The following is a 20,353-nucleotide window of genomic DNA, read 5'->3' as shown; positions in this document are numbered from 1 at the left end:
AAAGGGTATACATGCACCGAATAATCTGACTATTGGGGAAAAAGCTAGATGTGTTTATCTGATTTCTCATAATGAGATAATGGCTTTTATCTGATAAAGCCTATCGGATTATGCTGTTTACATGACCACTTGAATAATCAGGTAACTCCAGAAATCAGATAATGATCGGTTTATTAGTGTGCATGTAAATGCGAGTACACATTAAATGAAGCAAGAGAGTTCAGAGGCAATGTGGCCAAATTATTTATTTGCCAGTGCACATCACAGTGAAGGCTGTTACAGAATTGTCATACTCCTAGAAAGTAACAACACTGCCATTCTTATCCAGCTCTAATTCAATGTGACTAAATGATTTATTCTTAACCTTACAGGTCAAAGTTTAAGACAATGGCAGTGACAAAGTCATTGAAAGAAACAACACCGTTATCACCATCCAGTTGGGGGAGGTGGCGACTAATGTCTGCGTCTGAGGGCTAAAGGAAAACAAAAAACAAAAAACAGGGGCAGTTGTTAGCAGATTGTAAAATATTAAACACATGAGAGGCATTCACAACTCTGTTGCAGTACAGTAACATCTTTTCTACTCACTGAGTTAGGAAACTCTTTGCCGAGCAGTGCACACAGCTCTGGTTTGTTCAAAGTGTTTTTGCTTGAGTCCTTTTCAGCGTAGTCATCGAAGGTAGCCTTGAAGAGTTTCATTGCCTTTGTGATATCTGACGTGGTGCCTGGAGTGAGAAAATACTGATGACTGTGTATTCCAGAGTTTATTTATTCATTTATGTACATTTTACATGGCTATGGTAATGTAGTAATGTGGTTATGCTTCATGCTACATTAAAACAAACCGGTTGGACTCTACGTTACTCCTCATTCGTCTTCTAAATAAATAAACAATTTTTTTCTTTTTTTTCTTCTTTTCTTTCTATTTTGCTCTTCGGTTGCCCTGTCATCTTTTCTCCATTTCTCAGGGGTAAATACGACATTAAAAAAAAGACATCAAGTATTAGTGATGCAACAGAGAAGCTAAATGGTAGAGTGATGTGACAGGCAAGTCTCACTATATACGCTGTACAACAGTGACAAACCCCTGTAAAATAACAACACCACCACCATCACCATTGTTATTGAGTTCTGAGAAAAAACATGGACAAATAATTGATTCTTAACTGGACATCAGGTTGGAGTCTGTTGCGATATCGACAAACTCCTTGAATGTAATATGGCTATCACCATCAGCTTCCAGCTTTTCAAAGTTCTAAACAAAGAAAACAGTGGGAGTTGTAAGTTAATGTCAGAGCAACATTGACAGCTCTCTGTTGCAACAGAATCATTGTTCCTACTTACTGCCTCAGGGTACTCTTTGCGGAGCAGGTCAGCTAGTTCTTTCTTGGTCATGGTTTCCCAGACATCTTCTCTTGCAATGTACTTTTCTACGGTTTTTATGAGGAGTTCTATTGCCTCTGTGATCTTCGACATGTTGGCTAGAACAAGAGAATAGTGATTACTGTGTATTCCAGTGTTTGGTTATTTCTTGTATTAACTTCACATGGCTATGGTAATGCAGTAATGTGGTAGTGTTTTATGATACACTGAAACACACGGGTTGGACTGCTTTGGAAAATCTAGTTAAAACCAAGTTGCAACCTCAGAAGCTGAAAAATGAAACCGGTGTGGAAGTCCCAAAAACTACTGTTCATGATATGATACCTGAGTCTGACTCCAAAACAGAGTAAATTCCCATAGACGTCAATGATAAAATGCCCAACTGTAGAGCAGACATATATATGTTTACAGCCTGGTACAAAAAACAGTTTTAGTCTCTTTAGCTAATTTAATCATTTATAACTATGCATGGGGTGAATTTCTGTTTTATTTTTACATTTAATTATGGCCCAAACCAAGGCATATTTAAGGGCAGGGCTGCTTGAGTAACAGGCTGTCTGCAGCACTCTGTGAAACAGATTCAATTCACCCTCCTCCATAGCGCTACCCTGTCCTCCAAATATAGTCACTTCTGTATCCAAAAAAACAAGATGGCCACAGCGGAAATGCCAAACTTGAGGCTTCAAAATGGTATTCAACAAACCAATGGGTTACGTCACGGTAGCTACGTCCATTATTATATACATCCTATGGTTGAAACGCTGGCAGGATCTGGATCAGCTTGTCAAGATCAGGAGTGATACTGCCCAACACACTTCCTCATTTGTCTAATGAATAAAATTGCTACGTTAAGTTTTTTTTTTATATATATATATATATTTTTTTATTTTCTCTTTCTGTTTCCTTGTCATCTTTCTCTGTACCTCAGGGGTAAATTTATTTCTAGTGACCACTGGTTAAAACAAGAGACATGATCAGGGTGATGCAACAGAGAAGCAGATTGGTAGACTGATGTGACAGACATATCTCTAAAAGTTTCTTCAACAATTTAAGGCATCTAAATGCTACTTCCCCTTTCACTATAGTGAGAGTTTCTTCTGAGTGTCTTTGATTCGGCACTGCCATACACTGTCCTCACTCACTAACTGTTTTTTCATCAGAATTCTTGTTTGCTTTGATTTACTGGACTCCCACAATTTTGCGATTGTCCCTACAATATTATTCAAGTTATAATTGTGATATTGTTTCCATAGACTGACATGTTGAGCTTATTCAGATGTAGCACTGCACGCAGTATATAAACCACACCCAGAAGATCATTCATGCATGTCATACCACATATCAATTACAGTACTTGAATAAATTCAATGCAAAATAGTTAAATATTTCCACTCACCGAAATCAAAGCAAATCTTTGAGAGGCCGAGAGGTTGAGACGGTGGCAGAGAGAGCTCTGTGAAGGGAGCATGGACACAAACCTTTTTAAATAGTGGTTGACAAACCCTGTTTCAAAGCCCCCACTCCTCTTTCTGTCATTTTTCTTACGTATTGCACAAGTGATAACCCTGGAATGTGCTCTTTCCTGCTTTTCCTGTAACATAAGCCTCTTTTCATACTGGTACTACCAGTTTGGGAAGCGATGTGATGCACTGATATACATAACCTGCAGTGGTCGCAGGTTCGAGTCCGGCCTGCGACCCTTTGCGGTGTGTCAATCCCCACTCTCTCTCTCTGTCTCCCCATTTCACACACCGACCTGTCCATTAAAGGCAAAAAGCCCACAAAAATAATCTTAAAAATAATATAGATAATATAGAATAACAGAGAATTATGCACTTTTTTTTAAACTTTATTGAGCTTTTTTTTTTTTTTTTTTTCTTGGTACATGAGTTTAATTTTTGCTGTGTCCCCAGGTATCATGCTGCATTTGCTGACATTTCAGCAGGCATGCCAATTTTTGCCGGTTAAATGCACTGTGTCTTTTCACAATACATTTTTTTTTTTTCTTTACAGAAAATGTACAGTTTCTGCTCTTTCAATGCATACAGTCTTTTTCAAAATGAAATTACATCAGTTCAGTCAGGAGAGACTCGTTTGTATTCAGAGTAAACAAATATTTATTAACATGTGCACATAAGAATAATAAATGTGGATAGTCTTTTGTAATTAGACCCCATAAAGATAGTATGATTTAAGGAGGGTGATGAATCCATAGTCAAATAGGGAAAAGTCCCCCAAAAGAAGAGTAAGAAGGGAGAGGGACAACCAAGCATTTGACATGAGATGATCCTTACCTTACCAGGAAGCAATAGGCTTCCAATAAAATAAGTAAAAAGAAAATTAAGGAGCAATGTATAGCTAGAGAAACACGCATAAAGCAAAATGAGAAAGACTATACAATGGATATGTGCATAGTTTAGTTTATGACTGAAATAAGCTCTGAATGAATAAATTCTGATGAGAAATGTGTGGTAAGAATAAGTCTGGAATTACAGCTTGGGAGCCACTAGTAGTAGATGATGATAGATACAAAATAAGCATTAAAAAGGAAAGTGGCAGTAGGGAAATGTGTTGAGGTCTAACCACCAAATAGTAAAAACGCCAGAGATGAAGAAAGCTGTGACAACAGAAATAATGGTGATATGCTAGAAAGGAAGGCTCAAAAACGTGCATGGGTCTGCAGACCATTGGTGTCTATATGTTGAACATAATAAAAGATCAACAAGGACCAACTGAAATAAAAGGTCATAAGACCAAACAGAAATTATGGTCAAAAGACCAACTAAAATAAAATGTAAAAAAAAACAAAAAGAAAGATTAAGAACATGAAGATCTGACGACCAGACCTCAAGCGAGTCAGCAACAGAAATTCAGGGTCTGATGCCCAAACTGAAAATATCGTGACTGGTATGAGGTCCGAGTGACCTTGGAACCTATATGCAGAACATAATAAAAGGTCAGTGAGGACCAAACAGAAATAAAGGGTCAAAAGACTGAACAAAAACTAAGGTCATAAAACCATCTTGAATAAAATGATGAAAGTAAAATAAGGTCTAACAACCAAATAGACATTATAGTTAGCATTGACAAATAGAAATTATGGTCCAACAACAGAACAAAAAATACTGTGTATGAGCATGAGGTCCCGCAGACCTTGGGTGCACAGTGTGGGGTTCTGAAGACCATGTGGAAACAAAACAAAAGGTCAGTTAAAATTAAACTGAAATAAAAGGTCATGGACTGAACAGAAACTCAGGTCATAAGACCAACTTGAATGAAATGATCAAAGTAAAATAAGGTCCGACAACCAAACAGAAATTAAGTCAGCATTACAAACTGAAATTAATGGTCACATGACAAACAAAAAATAAGTGTTTCATGCGGTCCTGCAGACCACCTATGAGCATACAGTGAGCGGTCCTGAAGACCATAGGTGTTTGTGTATATAGCATGAGGTCCCACAGACCATGATTGTGCATTTGCCTGACGTCCCGAAGACCATGTAAACTGAGTGAGCACCGTGATAATGGAAGGAAGGTAAACAGAATTGAACCAATAGAATTACGTTAATTTATGACCAACTTAAATAAACAAATGCAACAGAAGAGATCCCAAGACCATCAGCAAAGGCAGAAATGTGATTAGATAACCAACATGAAATAACCATGGGTGATGCATAATTGTGGATATAAAATGATAAAGGTGAGCAATTAGCAGACAAGCTGGTGTTAGTGCATGCAGCATGTAGTTTGAGGACCGTGGATGACTGTGCATATGGCACGAGCAAGCCGAACTGAATTGAGGCAGACAGAATTGGAATCATATAAACGAGTGCAAAGAAATTAGGTTTGAACAGCAAGCAAATATCAAGTCAGCAATGACAATATAGCAATATGTCAACCAAACAAAGATAACAAATGGCTCATGTATGACTGTGACGCTATCAAATATGAAGATGGGCTATAGCAGGGACAAACTATGACCAAGACTTGATTTGAAGGTAGCAGATGAGAAAAACAAGAGAGACCACACCACCTATAGACGAAGTCGGCAAGCGATTTGTGTATACCGCCGTCTTGCGACGGCGCCATTGCTGCGGTGACATGTGTCAGTCATCAATTCATTATGCTGTCATTGTGAACTGACTCTCTACAATGACAGCATCATGAATAGCTGGATTGATGATGTTAGACAGTGACCTCCGGTAACTGATGAAGGTATCTTAAATGAGTACTGATATTAATTTAGAAATTAATCATTTCTTTGAGCGATAAGCAGGAAAGATTAGAGTAATAGGGAGATAATAGACTATCATTAAACACTGTGTAATATAACGTTAGCATACGTTATGTGTGCTGACGTTAGCAAGCTAGCAACGTGACATTTAATCATTATGGACAGGCACTATGGACATTAAGATACCTTCATCAGTTACCGGAGGTCACTGTCTAACATCATCAATCCAGTTATTCATGATACTGTCATTGTAGAGAGTAAGTTCACAATGACAGCATAATGAATTGATGACTGACATGTCACTGCAGCAATGGCGCCGCTGCAAGATGGCGACATGCACAAATCGCTCGCCGAATTCGTCTATATGAATGACTTAGCAAGAAATTTGGCCTCAGAAACTTGATTTATGAAACTGTGCTAATACCCCAAAACCCACAGATGAACATATCCGTGAGTACTTTGCTAATCTGCGAATAGTAGAAAAAATTCTGCCCTGGAAGGTTTTCTGACAGTTGAGATCTATGATGACTGAGATAGGGTCACCAATCACACAATACAGCTTGAAAAGGGTCAAATGACCATGCTACTGGCTTTATTATGTAGGTAATGACATTGCTGTTTGAAGAATAATTAGCTGATGTTCAATGAAGGCATATATACTACCAATACTTGATCAGGAAATTCAAATGCATCTATCCCAACAATTAGTAGGCCGAGATTATTGTTGCCCAATTAGACCTAATGGGTCTTTTATGATAAATGACCAAACACTGTACTAGATGAGTGTCATGAAGAGGATTAGAGATTACGTGAGCATCTTTGAGAGTATATCTGACCAGCTGCATCTCCCCTGTAGGTGGCAGATGAATTATGCTCTGGATCACTGCTATATGCAAATGAAACATCTATGGTGCAGTGACGCTATCCCCATAGAAGAGGGCGACCATGCAGTCATCTCGCTGAGCTCAAAATGAGTTACCAATATTATGCATGCCCTCAATGTGTGAGAGATTGGAAAATAGTCTACTCCACATGACACAGACTGAGGCACGTTCCAGGCACTGAGTCATGGATGATGTCAGAAAATTATTGAATCTGTGGTGAATATAATTGTAAAACGACTGAATCTTTTAGTGGTACGCAGTACCGGACCGTACCAGCTTACTTTCATCCCTGTATAGCACCACTTCCCAACTCAAAAAAACACATCAATGCCATGTACCTGCCATAAAAATGTGAAGAAATAACCCTATCCCTCTGAACTAAACACTTTTCAACATAAAACATAAACAGTAGAAACTCAAAATACCCTGCTTGTAAAACGAACATAGCAGAGTAATACGCCTCCTCCACTCAGCAACCCCTGCCGCTCCACCTGAAATAACGCTCCGCTCTCCTCGATATTCAAATCAGTCAATCAGTCCTTCATTCTCAGTTGTCTGGATGTTCTTCTCGATGAAATCTTCAGCCTTCTTCAGGTCAGTAAAGCTCCATCTCTTGCCCTTCCACGTGAACCTGAGGCTGGCTGGGTTTGCCAGTGTGTGTTTTACCTGGTGCTCCCACAGGGTTTTCATTATTGGTGAGAACCGCTCTTTGGTCATGTCTTCGAGTATGGATATAGTACAGCCCTCCCACTGTATTCCCCTCTGTTTCTTTGCAGCTGTCGGCACTTTCTGTTGAGCTGTGTAACATAAGAACTTGACCAGTATCATACGTGGTGGTTGGTTGTCATCCGGGCGCGGCCCCATACTTCTGTAGCTCCTTTCAATTTCGTACTCATTCCCTGTTAGCCCAAGACCATCAGACCGCATTTTCCTTATGTAGTCATTCATTGCTGTACCTGCTTCCTTTCCGTCTTTTAATCCAACCAGCCTGACTTTATTTCTTCTGCTCCGGTTTTCCTGATTTTCAACTCCATTCCAAAGTTGTTCCACTCTCTTTGCTAGCCCCTTGTTTTCATTAGCCACATTAGCAGTGCAGTCCTCCATGTTAGTAATGCGACTCTCCACCTCCTGCAGTCATGTTTGTAATGCACTCACCATGCTCTTGAGCTCCGTTGTGTCTGCTTTAATTATTGACACATCATTTGCCACACCATCCAAAGTTGCACAAATCTTTGTCATTTCTGCAAACGCGTCTTCAGCGTTAGTTTTCGGGATTGTTTCTGGGCTAGCAGGGTTAGCTTCCATAATGGCAATAGTTTTCAGTCCAGTCTGCACAGTTCACTTCGGCTGGTTCATTGTCGAGCCTGAGCCTGTATCACTCTGGAATTTTTTTTACTGAACGAAGATTACAATTACTTGCGTCGACCAGTAACAGTTTACGGAACGTTATTATGTTTAAATTGTAGAAAATTACCGGCCGGGGTCTAGAGCATGCTTAAGGTGCTGCCATTCCCCAGGTCATCCCACATGATTCTTAACTGTTGAATTCTTGAGTTCATCACTTGACGCTAACCAAAATATTCTGACTTTATCTTTTCATTACTGTATTTACGCACTGTTTATGCCTTTTTAAATATGTTAATAGTAATGCATACATTTACTACGTTCCTGTTTGCATTCAGTTCGGTCATTAACAGGGGCTGTCTGGTTTGAAGAATGTATAAGATAAGTAGTATTTCCCTATTTTTGTTGCACAACAATGTTAAAATTTTTAAAATTATTGTTGACATGATCCTCTATTTCTTAATGTGCATGTTAATCATCCATTGTGGAGGGAGTCCGAGACTTGTCAATGGCTACTTCTGAATTACTGTGCATATGAAGAATAACAACGCAGCAGGCAGCTGGAGGATGACACTGCAATAGAAGCTAAAAGACTTATGCTTTAGGTAATATGAAGACAAGCAGAGAGAACAAGCCAAGAAATTTCCCCTCTGATGCCACGTGAGATATACCGGCCCTGCTGAGAGGCGATTAAGCGAGTAAAACAGGTAGAGTTAGAAATAAGAGGACATGAAATGACAGGAAAACATGTCAGTTTATAATTAATATTATTATTATTTTGACTTTTTTATTATCATTATTATTACTATTAGTATTACTATTATTATTGTTTTTTTTTTTAAATTTACTTGTCAAAACCTGTCTAAGAAAGACAAGGCAAATTTATTCATAGCATGTTTCAAACCCAAAGGTGACCCAAAGTGCTTTTGCCCACTTTACATTATTTATTTATTTATATATTTATCTTTAATTTTATTTTTTTTTCAATAGTCTAATTTTTTTAAAGTTAAATATTCATCCATTTAAAACATTCAGTTAAAGCAACACTTACCTTTCTGGAAATGTTACACTTTTTTTGTTTAGGTTAAAATACTATTAATAAGCTGATGGCACACTAAACCTTAAGTGAATTCTACGAGAAATAAAAACTAATTATATCATTTTCATATGGTTCTAAGAAAACATCGGATCGAATGATTTGTCGGAGTTTTCTCCTGTCCTGTCTGTCTTCCCCACGTGGAGACCTCCGACTGACATAACCACTCGCATACACCGGCGAAGTAAACTGCGTGCAACAAGAAGTCATTTATTCAGTGCAAGAGACAGACATTAGATACCACTGCAGGGATCTTACGCTACAACCGAGAGAGCTCAGAATGCGTAGTAAGCTTGGTCTGCTACGTCGAGCTAGCCCTGAGATGACCGTGGTTTCGCCTGGAGCTGTCCCAACGGGGAGACGCTGGCAGTGCTGTGACAGGACATGGAGGTGGGGGAAGTGCACAGAACCAGCTGTTCCCAGTGGTCCTCTGGTGAACATCCGCTCGCTGGACACGAAAATAGATTACATCCGACTGTGGAGATCCACTCACCGAGGAGTGGGGGACTGCTGCGTCCTTGTGTTCACTGAGACATGGATGAATGGTAACATATCAGACTCCGGTGTTGAGCTAAGGGCACTCACATAGAGCAGACAGGGAGACTGCATCATCTGGTAAGCTCCGTGGTGACAGTCTGGCAATATACACAAATAATTCATGGTGCAGTGATGTGAAGAGGATCTCCCAGTTCTGCTCTCAGGATGTGGAGTCTCTGACTGTGGAATGTCGATCCTTTTCATCTTACTATTGCGCTATATGTTCTTTCTTATATGTTGTACAAATTGTTTTTAAGTGTGTTGTTTCTTTTTGCTTGGGGTATGCAAAATGTCATTTCATTTTTGTGCTGCGCAATAAAATGACAAAGACCTTCAGTTCAGTTCATAACATTATTTATTACATGGCTCTATTAAATGCTGTATTCTGATTGGTCAGTCGCGGCATTCAGAGGTCTGATATTACTATGTAATGACCGTTGCTATGTAGCCCAGCGTTGCAAAGGGACGCTGCCCTGACAATGCCCCTTCAGGGGAATAGAACCCCTCTGCTGCGTGTCAGGGTTCTATTCCCCTGTCGGGAGTTATTTTCCCAGTATTCACCGGCTCATTATGCATTATCCCTTACATATGACAACACAGCATCCAAGTTGTGAATGGCAAACATTAGCCTACTATAGCGTAGCCTCTGAAACATTAACATTATCTTCCTTGTGCGTTTCCACTTGTAACATTAATGCTACTATCTAATGTTAGCACTGTAACCTTATTCTAAAACTCATCAGTCATCACTGAGTCCAGTTGAGTTTTAAAACTCCGGTGTTGCGTTTGACTGTCTTGGTTGTAACGTTACACTCGCTCTCTTCTTCGGTGTATCTAACGTTATCTTGCCAACGCCTACGTCTATCATAGACGTAATGAGGATGTAATGGAGGAGGGGGGAGTAGGTCTTTGGAGGGAGGTGGAGTTGCAGGAGGAGGGGGATTGGACTTTGGAGGGAGGCGGGAGTTGTGGATGTTCAAATTTTTTCTAAGTGCTGTTTGTAGGGTTGGGACTCGTTAGGATTTTAACAATTCCGATTCCTTACCGATTCCTTCTTAACGGTCCGATTCCTTACTGATTCCTACATTATATTCATTATACTTGCCATACTTAAACAAGTATATAATAAACACAAATGCAATCATACAAATACAAAAACTTTATTCTAACTGTTGCACAGTACAATTAGATGAAAATACACGTTTGTCTGTGGTGTGTATTTCAGATTTAGAGCTTGTATCATCTCCCTGAGAATATATAACAACAAAAAGTGATTCTCTGAGTTCTACAGTAACACTATTAAAATTAACCACAACAATGTAATAAAAAATACTTAAATGCATTCATGCTTGGGCACTGTTATTTACATGACAACACCTGAACATAACACACACAGACACACATTGGCTGTTTGTTTCTACCTCTCCCCTCGCTGGAAGCAGACCTCCCGCCGACAGCCTCTGCCTTGATTAAACGCTGAAAATTAAATAAAAGAGGGAGAAAGGTGTCTCCTATTTTATCTTATTTTGTTATATTTCTACCGCTCCCCTTGCTGGAAGTGTCAGACCTCCCGCCGCCCACTCCCGTCTCAAACACGGAGGTCTCCCTCTCCACAGAGCACCCATGGCGCACGCCCGGCCTATTAAATAGCCTGTAACCTTAACAACTGTGTGACACAAACTCAGTGCTTTAGTAATTAAATAATGTCGGGCTCGGTTGGGTTCGGACAGAAATATGCGGCCTGTGCCGCACTCTAATGGAAATGCACGTGACTTTGGACCCGGTTCCAAAAAAGAACTGGATGCGGATCCCAACCCTAGCTGTGTGAAATGCAAGAAAGGTTGCTTTAATGACTTATTCATACAGAGACTAAATGTTTGCTGTTTCTCAGTGAATGTAAGATATAAAATATTTGCAGATTTGAAGAACTGCAACCTGATGAACAGCTGATGTAAGAGCAGATACATAGATGCGCATGCAAACTACTCTGCTTTTCCTCAAAGTAGAAGAAAGTGAGTTAATACAAGAACAGTAAATGAGTGCTTTTTTAGGTGTTTGTACTAAATAATAGTATATTCTATGGCGGTCACCTATAAATCCCACACTGAAGAAATTGCTGAGGGGCTTTTAGGAGGGTAAAGTCAACGATTGCTAATGCAACAATTCTGCCTAAAATGACAGCCGGCAGCAGTAGAAGAGAGATTAGATTTAAAATTTGGCAGTAGCATCTGGATTGTTTGATAGAGAGTGGGCAAAGTTTGATTGGATAACTAGAAGAGTCACCCATGGTCAGCTGATTAGAGGAAGCAGTGGTAGCGGGATGGAGAAAATTGTGAATGGATGAGCACAAAGGGAATATTCTTGATTGAACTTATGCTGAGCTGCATTAAAACACCTTGTATTTATGTTTATTTCCAAGTGCAACAAAGTCACTTGATTAGATCTTTCCAGCTTCTTATTAACTTGTTACTGGCTGCATTTCTAACTGACACTATCCAGCAGCGTATCATACCTCTGCAACAGGTGCCTTTGGTCCCGTTATGAACTGATGCCACTCATTCATGCATCATACTGCAGCGACAAGTGCCATCTGGCTGACAGGCAGTGTATCGTACCACTGCTAAAAGTGGCTTTTGGTGTTGAGGTCTGATGCCGAAATTACTCACAATGTAGTGGTATTTGATGACTTCTGAATGAGAACTCATTGGATTAGAAGCTTTCTAAATGATGGCCCTCAGAAAGTTTTAATGAACGTGATCTACTTAGACGAACTTTTTTGAAATACTGTTCCCACAAAGCTGTGTGCTGTCATGACTGCTGTTTTTCACTAATGCAAATAAAATGTCCACCCACAGCAGTTATGTCAAGCTGTTCAAATATGCTAATGTCATGTATGAAGAGGCTTACTTTAGCCAGGCTGCTGTACTTCAGGTCGGTGTAAGTAAACTGGAAATGAATGTGGCCAAAACAAAAGAACTTCTGATTCAAACAAAACCAAATGGAACCAGTCACTGTCTTACTCAACAACCAGTCTGTAGACAAAAGAAAACATTTTAAGTATGTGAGCACAATTATTGTTCATAACTTAACTTTTAATGAAAACTCAGAGAGCATTTGTAAGAAAGCAACTCAGTGCTTGTTTATAATGCTGAGGAGCCTTTGTGTTACGCAACACATGTTTGAAATGGTATGGAGAGGAGTGGTTGAAAGCATGTTAGCATTTAACAGAACAGCATGGAGAGGCAACTTGAGTGCAAAGAGCAAAAACAAGCTCTCCAAGATTGTCAACATTGCAGAGAAGGTGACTGGCAAGTTACAGAAACAATTCTGCAATATATTTGACAGTGCTGTATGCAGGAAGGCCAAACATGTAATTAGAGATACCTCATATATCAGAAGGGCTTTTCACCCAGTGTCATACAGGCATTGAACACTGAATGACTGCATCTGGGAATGCTGCTATTTAATAGAATGTGCTCAAGCCTGAAGCCTGTTGAAGCCTGAAGGGCTGAAACCCTATTGTTTTTGTCCTGTTTTGTTATTATCATTATTATTATTATTATTATTATTCAGAAATGTTTTTGCAAAGTTCCGGGACATGGTACATCGTAGAGACATGAAATTGTTACTAGTGATTGGTAGTTGTGTGCAAATGGTGCCCAAGAAATATAATGCCAACAGGCCAGATGGAAGCTCTTTAATTAAGGTGGAAGAAATTTTGATTTTAAAGACCACCACTCTCGCACCGTATATCAGATTGACTTGAAATTCGACACACTTGTTCAGGTGTATAAGGTCTACTAAAGCATCAGTAACACTCAACATCCACCTGACTAGATTGTCCGCCATATTGAATTTTTTTAAAAACACAATTTTGACATCTACTCCTACAGCGTGGGTCAGGTTTGTACCAAATTTTCTGTGGATCATCATAAGATGAGACTTCAAGTTATCAACAACTTTTTGATATGTCTTTGCATTTTGATGATACTGACCGATGAACTTTAGAGGAGGCGTGGCTCAACACATTCATGGATTTTACTCCTTTAAGCTAAAGTTGGTAATCCTGTTCAGAAACACTTCTTGTTATACTGGGTGAAATGGTTCTTCCATCTTGAGAGTAGTCAATACATAATGTGTTCAGAAAAAGGAATGAAAAAAATCCGACCTCCGTGGCAGCTGCAGGCCTGAAAAAATTCTGACCAATCCCTGCCATTCGGTGCGAATGGAAAGAACCAATCAGATGCCTTCATGTCTCGTCCTGCCTGAGCCCCCCTCTGTCCCTCCCTCCCTCCTCCCTGCGTGCACTCATCACATGTCACTGTTGCCGGAAATATTCAGCACACTCCTCAGCAGAAATACTGAGTTAGCAGGAGTTTGCTGAACAATGGCAGAGAAAATGCAGACAAAAGTACCACTTCCAGCATTACTTGTTACTTGTACAGCCTTAGAGGAGGTGCCACTTTCAAATCTTGCTAGCTCTCCAACATTACCAACTATAGCTTTAACCGTTGAGCCAATCATCACATGAATTGTGTGCTATAACCTGTAGTCAATTAGAAGTCAATGACTCTGATTTTTTAAGAATATTCAAAATTAATTAACATCTATATCTCCAAAGTCTTCATCTAAATGCAATCACTATTGACAGAGATATTTTTTGGATACTAGATGTCACATGTTTCAAATGATGTTCAGATCGGCTCAAGAATTAGCTCACAGTGATATTCATCATCTTTTTGAAATTATTTCAGTATGCACATTTTCTATTTCATCTCATTTTCAACCAAATGTCATTAAAATATTTGACAATATACCTGAAATCAGCAGAAGGATGTTGTTGTTGAGGATTTTTTTTCCCCAGAATGTTATCAACAACACTTCAACTGTTATTGATATCTCATTGCTTTCTGAAGATATTTAATGAACTTTAAAAGGGCATGGCTCAGCAAATGACTCCACAACCTTTAGGTCAATGATCACAAAACTTGCAACCAATAACCCTTTTTAAAATGGAATTGTGCAAATTTTCAGGAAAGCCCAATCAGTCTTTCAGCTTTGGCAGTATAAAAACAAAATTGGGGAGTGCGGCAAAATGCTGCCTACCTACTTTTGTTTATACAGAATGCACCTTTTTCAGGGCAATGGGGGGGCAGGAGCAAGTAATAAAACGTGTAGCTCAATGTGGGACATAAACAGTGACGTGGGAGGGAAGCTGCGGCTGGTCAGTCCTTCGGCAATTCTCTCGTAAGTCGGCCCGTTGTTCACTGTTCCTGTCATCTGATGGTTAATGGCCTCTTGGTTTGTGAGGGCAAGGAGGGCTCGCAATTCCTTGTCTCCTCAGATGCTCATCTTTACAGTGTCTGTCAGGTTTGCATTTCCCTCTTGCAACTAGCTGCTTGCTAATTCCTGCTATCATCTGTTTCCTGTTTATCCACCACCAGTGGGTCGCACTTGCGGCATCATCAACAGCTCCTCCCACAAGTCTTCAACAGCCCTTCCTGTTGCGGAAGGCCGCCTCGGTCTTTTTAAAGTAAAAGGGTTCCACCAATATGACTACCCCACAAGGCAGAAAATTGGGCACCTTGGATCAACTCGCCAATCCGGCTCTGTGTGTCTAAACGCTTGCAGCTGGCCCAACATTCGCGGAAAATCTGGCAGTGTAAAAGGGGCTAATGTCACAAGAAGTACCAGGAACATATCCTGAAGTTTTCATTCAAACTGACCACTAGGAGACACCCCAAATGCAAAAAATGGGCTTGGGATAATACAAATAAGACTAGAAATCAGAAACTGATTGCTCACTCATTACAAAACTTGCAGGCTATGTTAAATTATAATGATGAACCACATTATTATTACAATTATTGTGAAATGTGTCAAAGGGGGGACACCACAAGTTCCCAACAAATGCAATGGTCTTTCTCAAAATTTGGCCATAAATCAGTGAGGGTTTGTTTAAACATTAACAAACTGGGTGGACCTCAGCAAGTGACAATGGGAGACAACAGAGTTTCCAAAGAAGAGCTTGGCGCAGTAGAAATTTGGACATAAATAAATGAGCATCTGTCTGATCAATCAATCAACCAAACTTTATTTATAGAGCACGTTTAAAAACAACAGTTGACCAAAGTGCTTTACAGTCAGACTAAGACACAACAAGAAATAAAACACTACATCAAAGACCACGTGTTACAGAGGATTGTCATAAAACCTGTTTATCTTTAACACAGGTGTCCTAAACTGTTAAAGGTCTTGATCTTACTCAGCTTTCAGCTAGCATGCTGGCTTGAACTCCAGTATTGCCGCTTGCAGCTATATTTCATATAATTCATTGCTCCTATCTGTCTCTTTGCACTATTAAATCTTGTATATTGTACATTTTTAATGGTGTTTTGTGTTATGTGTTTGTATGTAACTTTGCTGTGTTTAACCAAGTATCCGTTTCTCAGAACATTTGATAATTATTTATATATAATATATAATATATATAATTAATTACTTAATGTATATTAAGTGACTCTGATACTGGGACAAGTTGGATCACTCAGTTCTTTTCATTGAGTACACATTAAATAAAGCAAGAGAGTTCAGAGGCAATGTGGCCAAATTATTTATTTGCCAGTGCACATCACAGTGAAGGCTGTTACAGAATTGTCATACTCCTAGAAAGTAACAACACTGCCATTCTTATCCAGCTCTAATGCAATGTTACTAAATAATTTATTCTTAACCTCACAGGTCAAAGTTTAAGACAACAGCAGTGACAAAGTCGTTGAAAGAAACAACACCGTTATCACCATCCAGTTGGGGGAGGTGGCGACTAATGTCTGCGTCTGAGGGCTAAAGAAAAAAAAAAAACAGAGGCAGTTGTTAGCAGATTGTAAAACATTAAACACATGTCAGAGAGGCATTCACAACTCTATTGCAGTACCATCTTTTCTACTCACTGAGTTAGGAAACTCTTTGCCGAGCAGCGCGCACAGCTCTGGTTTGTTCATTGTGTTTTTGCTTGAGTCCTTTTCAGCGTAGTCATCGAAGGTAGCCTTGAAGAGTTTCATTGCCTTTGTGATATCTGACGTGGTGCCTGGAGTGAGAAAATAGTGATGACTGTGTATACCGGAGTTTATTTATTCATTTATGTACATTTTACATGGCTATGGTAATGTAATTTTTTCTTTTTTTTTTCTTTTTCTTTCTATTTTGCTCTTCCGTTGCCCTGTCATCTTTTCTCCATTTCTCAGAGGTAAATACGACATTCTACAGACCATTAGTTAAAAAAAAGACATAATCAAATATTAGTGATGCAACGGAGAAGCTAAATGGTAGATTGATGTGACAGGCAAGTCATCTATACGTTGTACAACAGCGACAAACTCCTGGAAAATAACAACACCATCACCATCACCATTGTTATTGAATTCTGGGAAAAGACATGGACAAATAATTGATTCTTAACTGGACATCAGGTTGGAGTCTGTTGCGATATCGACAAACTCCTTGAATGTTATATGGCTATCACCATCAGCTTCCAGCTTTTCAAAGTTCTAAACAAAGAAAACAGTGGGAGTTGTAAGTTAATGTTAGAGCAACATTGACAGCTCTCTGTTGCAACAGAATCACATTGTTCCTACTTACTGCCTCAGGGTACTCTTTGCGGAGCAGGTCAGCAAGTTCTTTCTTGGTCATGGTTTCCCAGACATCTTCTCTTGCAATGTACTTTTCTACGGTTTTTATGAGGAGTTCTATTGCCTCTGTGATCTTCGACATGTTGGCTAGAACAAGAGAATAGTGATTACTGTGTATTCCAGTGTTTGGTTATTTCTTGTATTAACTTCACATGGCTATGGTAATGCAGTAATGCGGTAGTGTTTTACGGTACACTGAAACACAAGGGTTGGACTGCTTTGGAAAATCCAGTTAAAACCAAGTTGCAACCTCAGAGGCTGAAAAATGAAGCCGGTATGGAAGTCCCAAAAACCACTGTTCATGATATGATACTTGAGTCTGACTCCAAAACAGAGTAAATTCCCATAGACATCAATGATAAAATGCCCAACTGTAGAGCAGACATATATATGTTTACAGCTTGGCACAAAAAACAGTTTTAGTCTCTTTAACTAATTTAAACATTCATAACTATGCATGGGATGAATTTCTGTTCTATTTTTAAATTTAATTATGGCCCAAACCAAGGCATATTTAAGGTCAGGGCTGCTTGAGTAACAGGCTGTCTGCAGCACTCTGTGAAACAGATTCAATCCACCCTCCTCCATAGCGCTACCCTGTCCTCCAAATATAGTCACTTCTGTATCCAAAAAAACAAGATGGCCACAGCGGAAATGCCAAACTTGAGGCTTCAAAATGGCATTCAACAAACCAATGGGTTACGTCACGGTAGCTACGTCCATTATTATATACAGCCTATGGTTGAAACACTGGCAGGATCTGAATCAGCTTGTCAAGATCAGGAGTGATACTGCCCAACACACTTCCTCATTTGTCTAATGAATATAATTACTACGTTAAGTTTTTTTTTTTCTCGATATTTTTATTTTCTCTAAATCTTGTTTTTTTGTTACCTTGTCATCTTCTCTCTGTACCTCAGGGGTAAATTTATTTCCAGTGACCACTGGTTAAAACAAGAGACATGATGAGGTTGACGCAACAGAGAAGCAGATTGGTAGACTGATGTGACAGACATGTGTCTAAAAGTTTCTTCAGCAATTCAAGGCGTCTAAATGCTGCTTCCATTTTACTATAGTGAGTGTTTCTTCTGAGTGTCTTTGACTCGGCACTGCCATACACTGTCCTCACTCACTAACTGTTTTTTCGTCAGAATTCTTGGTTGCTTTGATTTACTGGACTCCCACAATTTTGCAATTGTCCCTGCAATAATATTCAAGTTATAATTGTGATATTGTTTCCATAGACTGATATGTTGAGCTTATTCAGATGTAGCACTGCACACAGTATACAAACCACACCCAGAAGGTCATTCATGCATGTTATACCACATATTACTACACATCAAGTACAGTACTTGAATAAATTCAATGCAACATAGTTATGGCCGCATTTAAGTAAAGGATATTTAAAAAATATTTCCACTCACCGAAATCGTAGCAAATCTCTGAGAGGCCGAGAGGTTGAGACGGTGGCAGAGAGAGCTCTGTGAAGGGAGCATGGACACAAACCTTTTTAAATAGTGGTTGACAAACCCTGTTTCAAAGCCCCCACTCCTCTTTTTGTCATTTTTCTTAAAAATTGCACAAGTGACAACCCTGGAATGTGCTCTTTCCTGCTTGTCCTGTGACATACGTCTCTTTTCCTACCAGCACTACCAGTTTGGGAAGTGATGTAATGCACTGATATACATAACCTGTAAGGACTTTTTTTTAAAACTCAACCTGCAAAACAAATGAAACAAAAAACGTCTGTTTTATTATTTAAGGACAAATAATCATACTCAGTTTTAGATTTTTTTCCTTTATTAGTCGGACTAGCACAGCTGTTTTTTTTTTTTTTTTTTTTGTGTGGATCCAGGTCTATCACAATCTACTGCATGCAGTAACCCTAAGAGACCATACTGAAAATCACACTGTCTTTAGAACTGGAGAGCAGTTATGAAAGCCTGCTCTTTGACTAACTGTACCTGATTACAAACTTAGGGTACTTTCTTTTTTTTCCTTTGTTGGAAATGGGTGATTCCTGTTACGTTGTAATATTTCTATCCCCATGAATTATTTTGTTGTTTTCTTTACATGATTTCTTGAAAATGTGTCAAAAATTTATAACAAATCTGGGTGTCGGTAGCGTAGTGGGTAGTGCCAGCACCCCGTGCATGGAGGCATTGCCTCCATGCAGCTGTTGCGGGTTCGAGTCCCTTTGCTGCGTGTCAATCCCAACTCTCTCTCTGTCTCCCCATTTCACACACTGACCTGTCCATTAAAGGTAAAAAGCCCACAGAAATAATTAAAAAAAAAAAAAAAAAAAAAAATATATATATATATATATATATATATGTATGTATATATAACAAATGGATCAAACCATAACAAATGTCTTATTTATCACATAAACAGAGAGCAGGCATACTAATTTAATTTACTAATTAAATGCACTGTGTCTTTTCAAAATACATGGTCTTTTTTACAGGAAATGTACAGTTTCTGCTCTTTCAATGCATACAGTCTTTTTCAAAATGAACTTACATCAATTCAATCAGGAGACACTCGTTTGTATTCAGAGTAAACGAATATTTAGTAACGTGCACATAAGAATAATAAATGTGGATAGTCTTTTGCAATTAGACCCCATAAAGATAGTATGATTTAAGGAGGGTGATGAATCCATAATCAAATAGGGAAAAGTCCCCCAAAAGAAGAGTAAGAAGGGAGAAGGACAACCAAGAGTTTGACATGAGATGAGATCCTTACCTTACCAGGAAGCAATAGGCTTCTAATAAAATAAGTAAAGAGAAAATTAAGGGGCAATGCATAGCTAGAGAAACATGCACAAAGCAAAATGAGAAAGACTATACAATGGATATGTGCATAGTTTAGTTTATGACTGAAATAAGCTCTGATGAGAAATGTGTGGTAGGAATAAGTCTGGAATGACAGCTTGGGAGCCACTAGTAGTAGATGATGGTAGATTCAAAATAAGCATTAAAAAGGAAAGTGGCAGTAGGGAAACGTGTTGAGGTCTAACCACCAAATATTAAAAAAGCCAGGGATGAAGAAAGCTGTGACAACAGAAATAATGGTGATATGCTAAAAATGAAGGCTCAAAAAAGTGCATGGGTCTGCAGACCATTGGTGTCTATATGTTGAACATAATAAAAGATCAACAAGGACCAACTGAAATAAAA

General features: G+C 39.1%; 2 protein-coding genes across 2 annotated transcripts; both read right to left on the bottom strand.

Annotated features, from left to right (window-relative positions):
• Positions 1-219: 219 nt before the first annotated feature.
• On the bottom strand, positions 220-2,887 carry LOC144463547 (uncharacterized). Its single transcript, XM_078168244.1, has 5 exons — positions 2,780-2,887; positions 1,345-1,481; positions 1,168-1,255; positions 589-725; positions 220-473 (listed from the first exon to the last, which is right to left on the bottom strand). Exons 2-5 carry the CDS (start codon positions 1,474-1,476, stop codon positions 366-368), a joined length of 465 nt encoding a protein of 154 aa, XP_078024370.1. The 5' UTR covers positions 1,477-1,481; positions 2,780-2,887; the 3' UTR covers positions 220-365.
• A 13,182-nt stretch (positions 2,888-16,069) lies between these two features.
• Positions 16,070-18,705, bottom strand: LOC144463546 (uncharacterized). Its single transcript, XM_078168243.1, has 5 exons — positions 18,596-18,705; positions 17,119-17,255; positions 16,940-17,027; positions 16,431-16,567; positions 16,070-16,323 (listed from the first exon to the last, which is right to left on the bottom strand). The coding sequence occupies exons 2-5, from the start codon at positions 17,248-17,250 to the stop codon at positions 16,216-16,218; spliced, it is 465 nt and encodes a 154-aa protein (XP_078024369.1). The 5' UTR covers positions 17,251-17,255; positions 18,596-18,705; the 3' UTR covers positions 16,070-16,215.
• Positions 18,706-20,353: the final 1,648 nt, after the last annotated feature.

Source organism: Epinephelus lanceolatus, chromosome 5, assembly GCF_041903045.1.
Source record: "Epinephelus lanceolatus isolate andai-2023 chromosome 5, ASM4190304v1, whole genome shotgun sequence".
Classification (NCBI taxonomy): domain Eukaryota; kingdom Metazoa; phylum Chordata; class Actinopteri; order Perciformes; family Serranidae; genus Epinephelus; species Epinephelus lanceolatus.
Note: the sequence above shows the minus strand (reverse complement) of the source record. Positions and strands in the feature narration are given on the sequence as shown.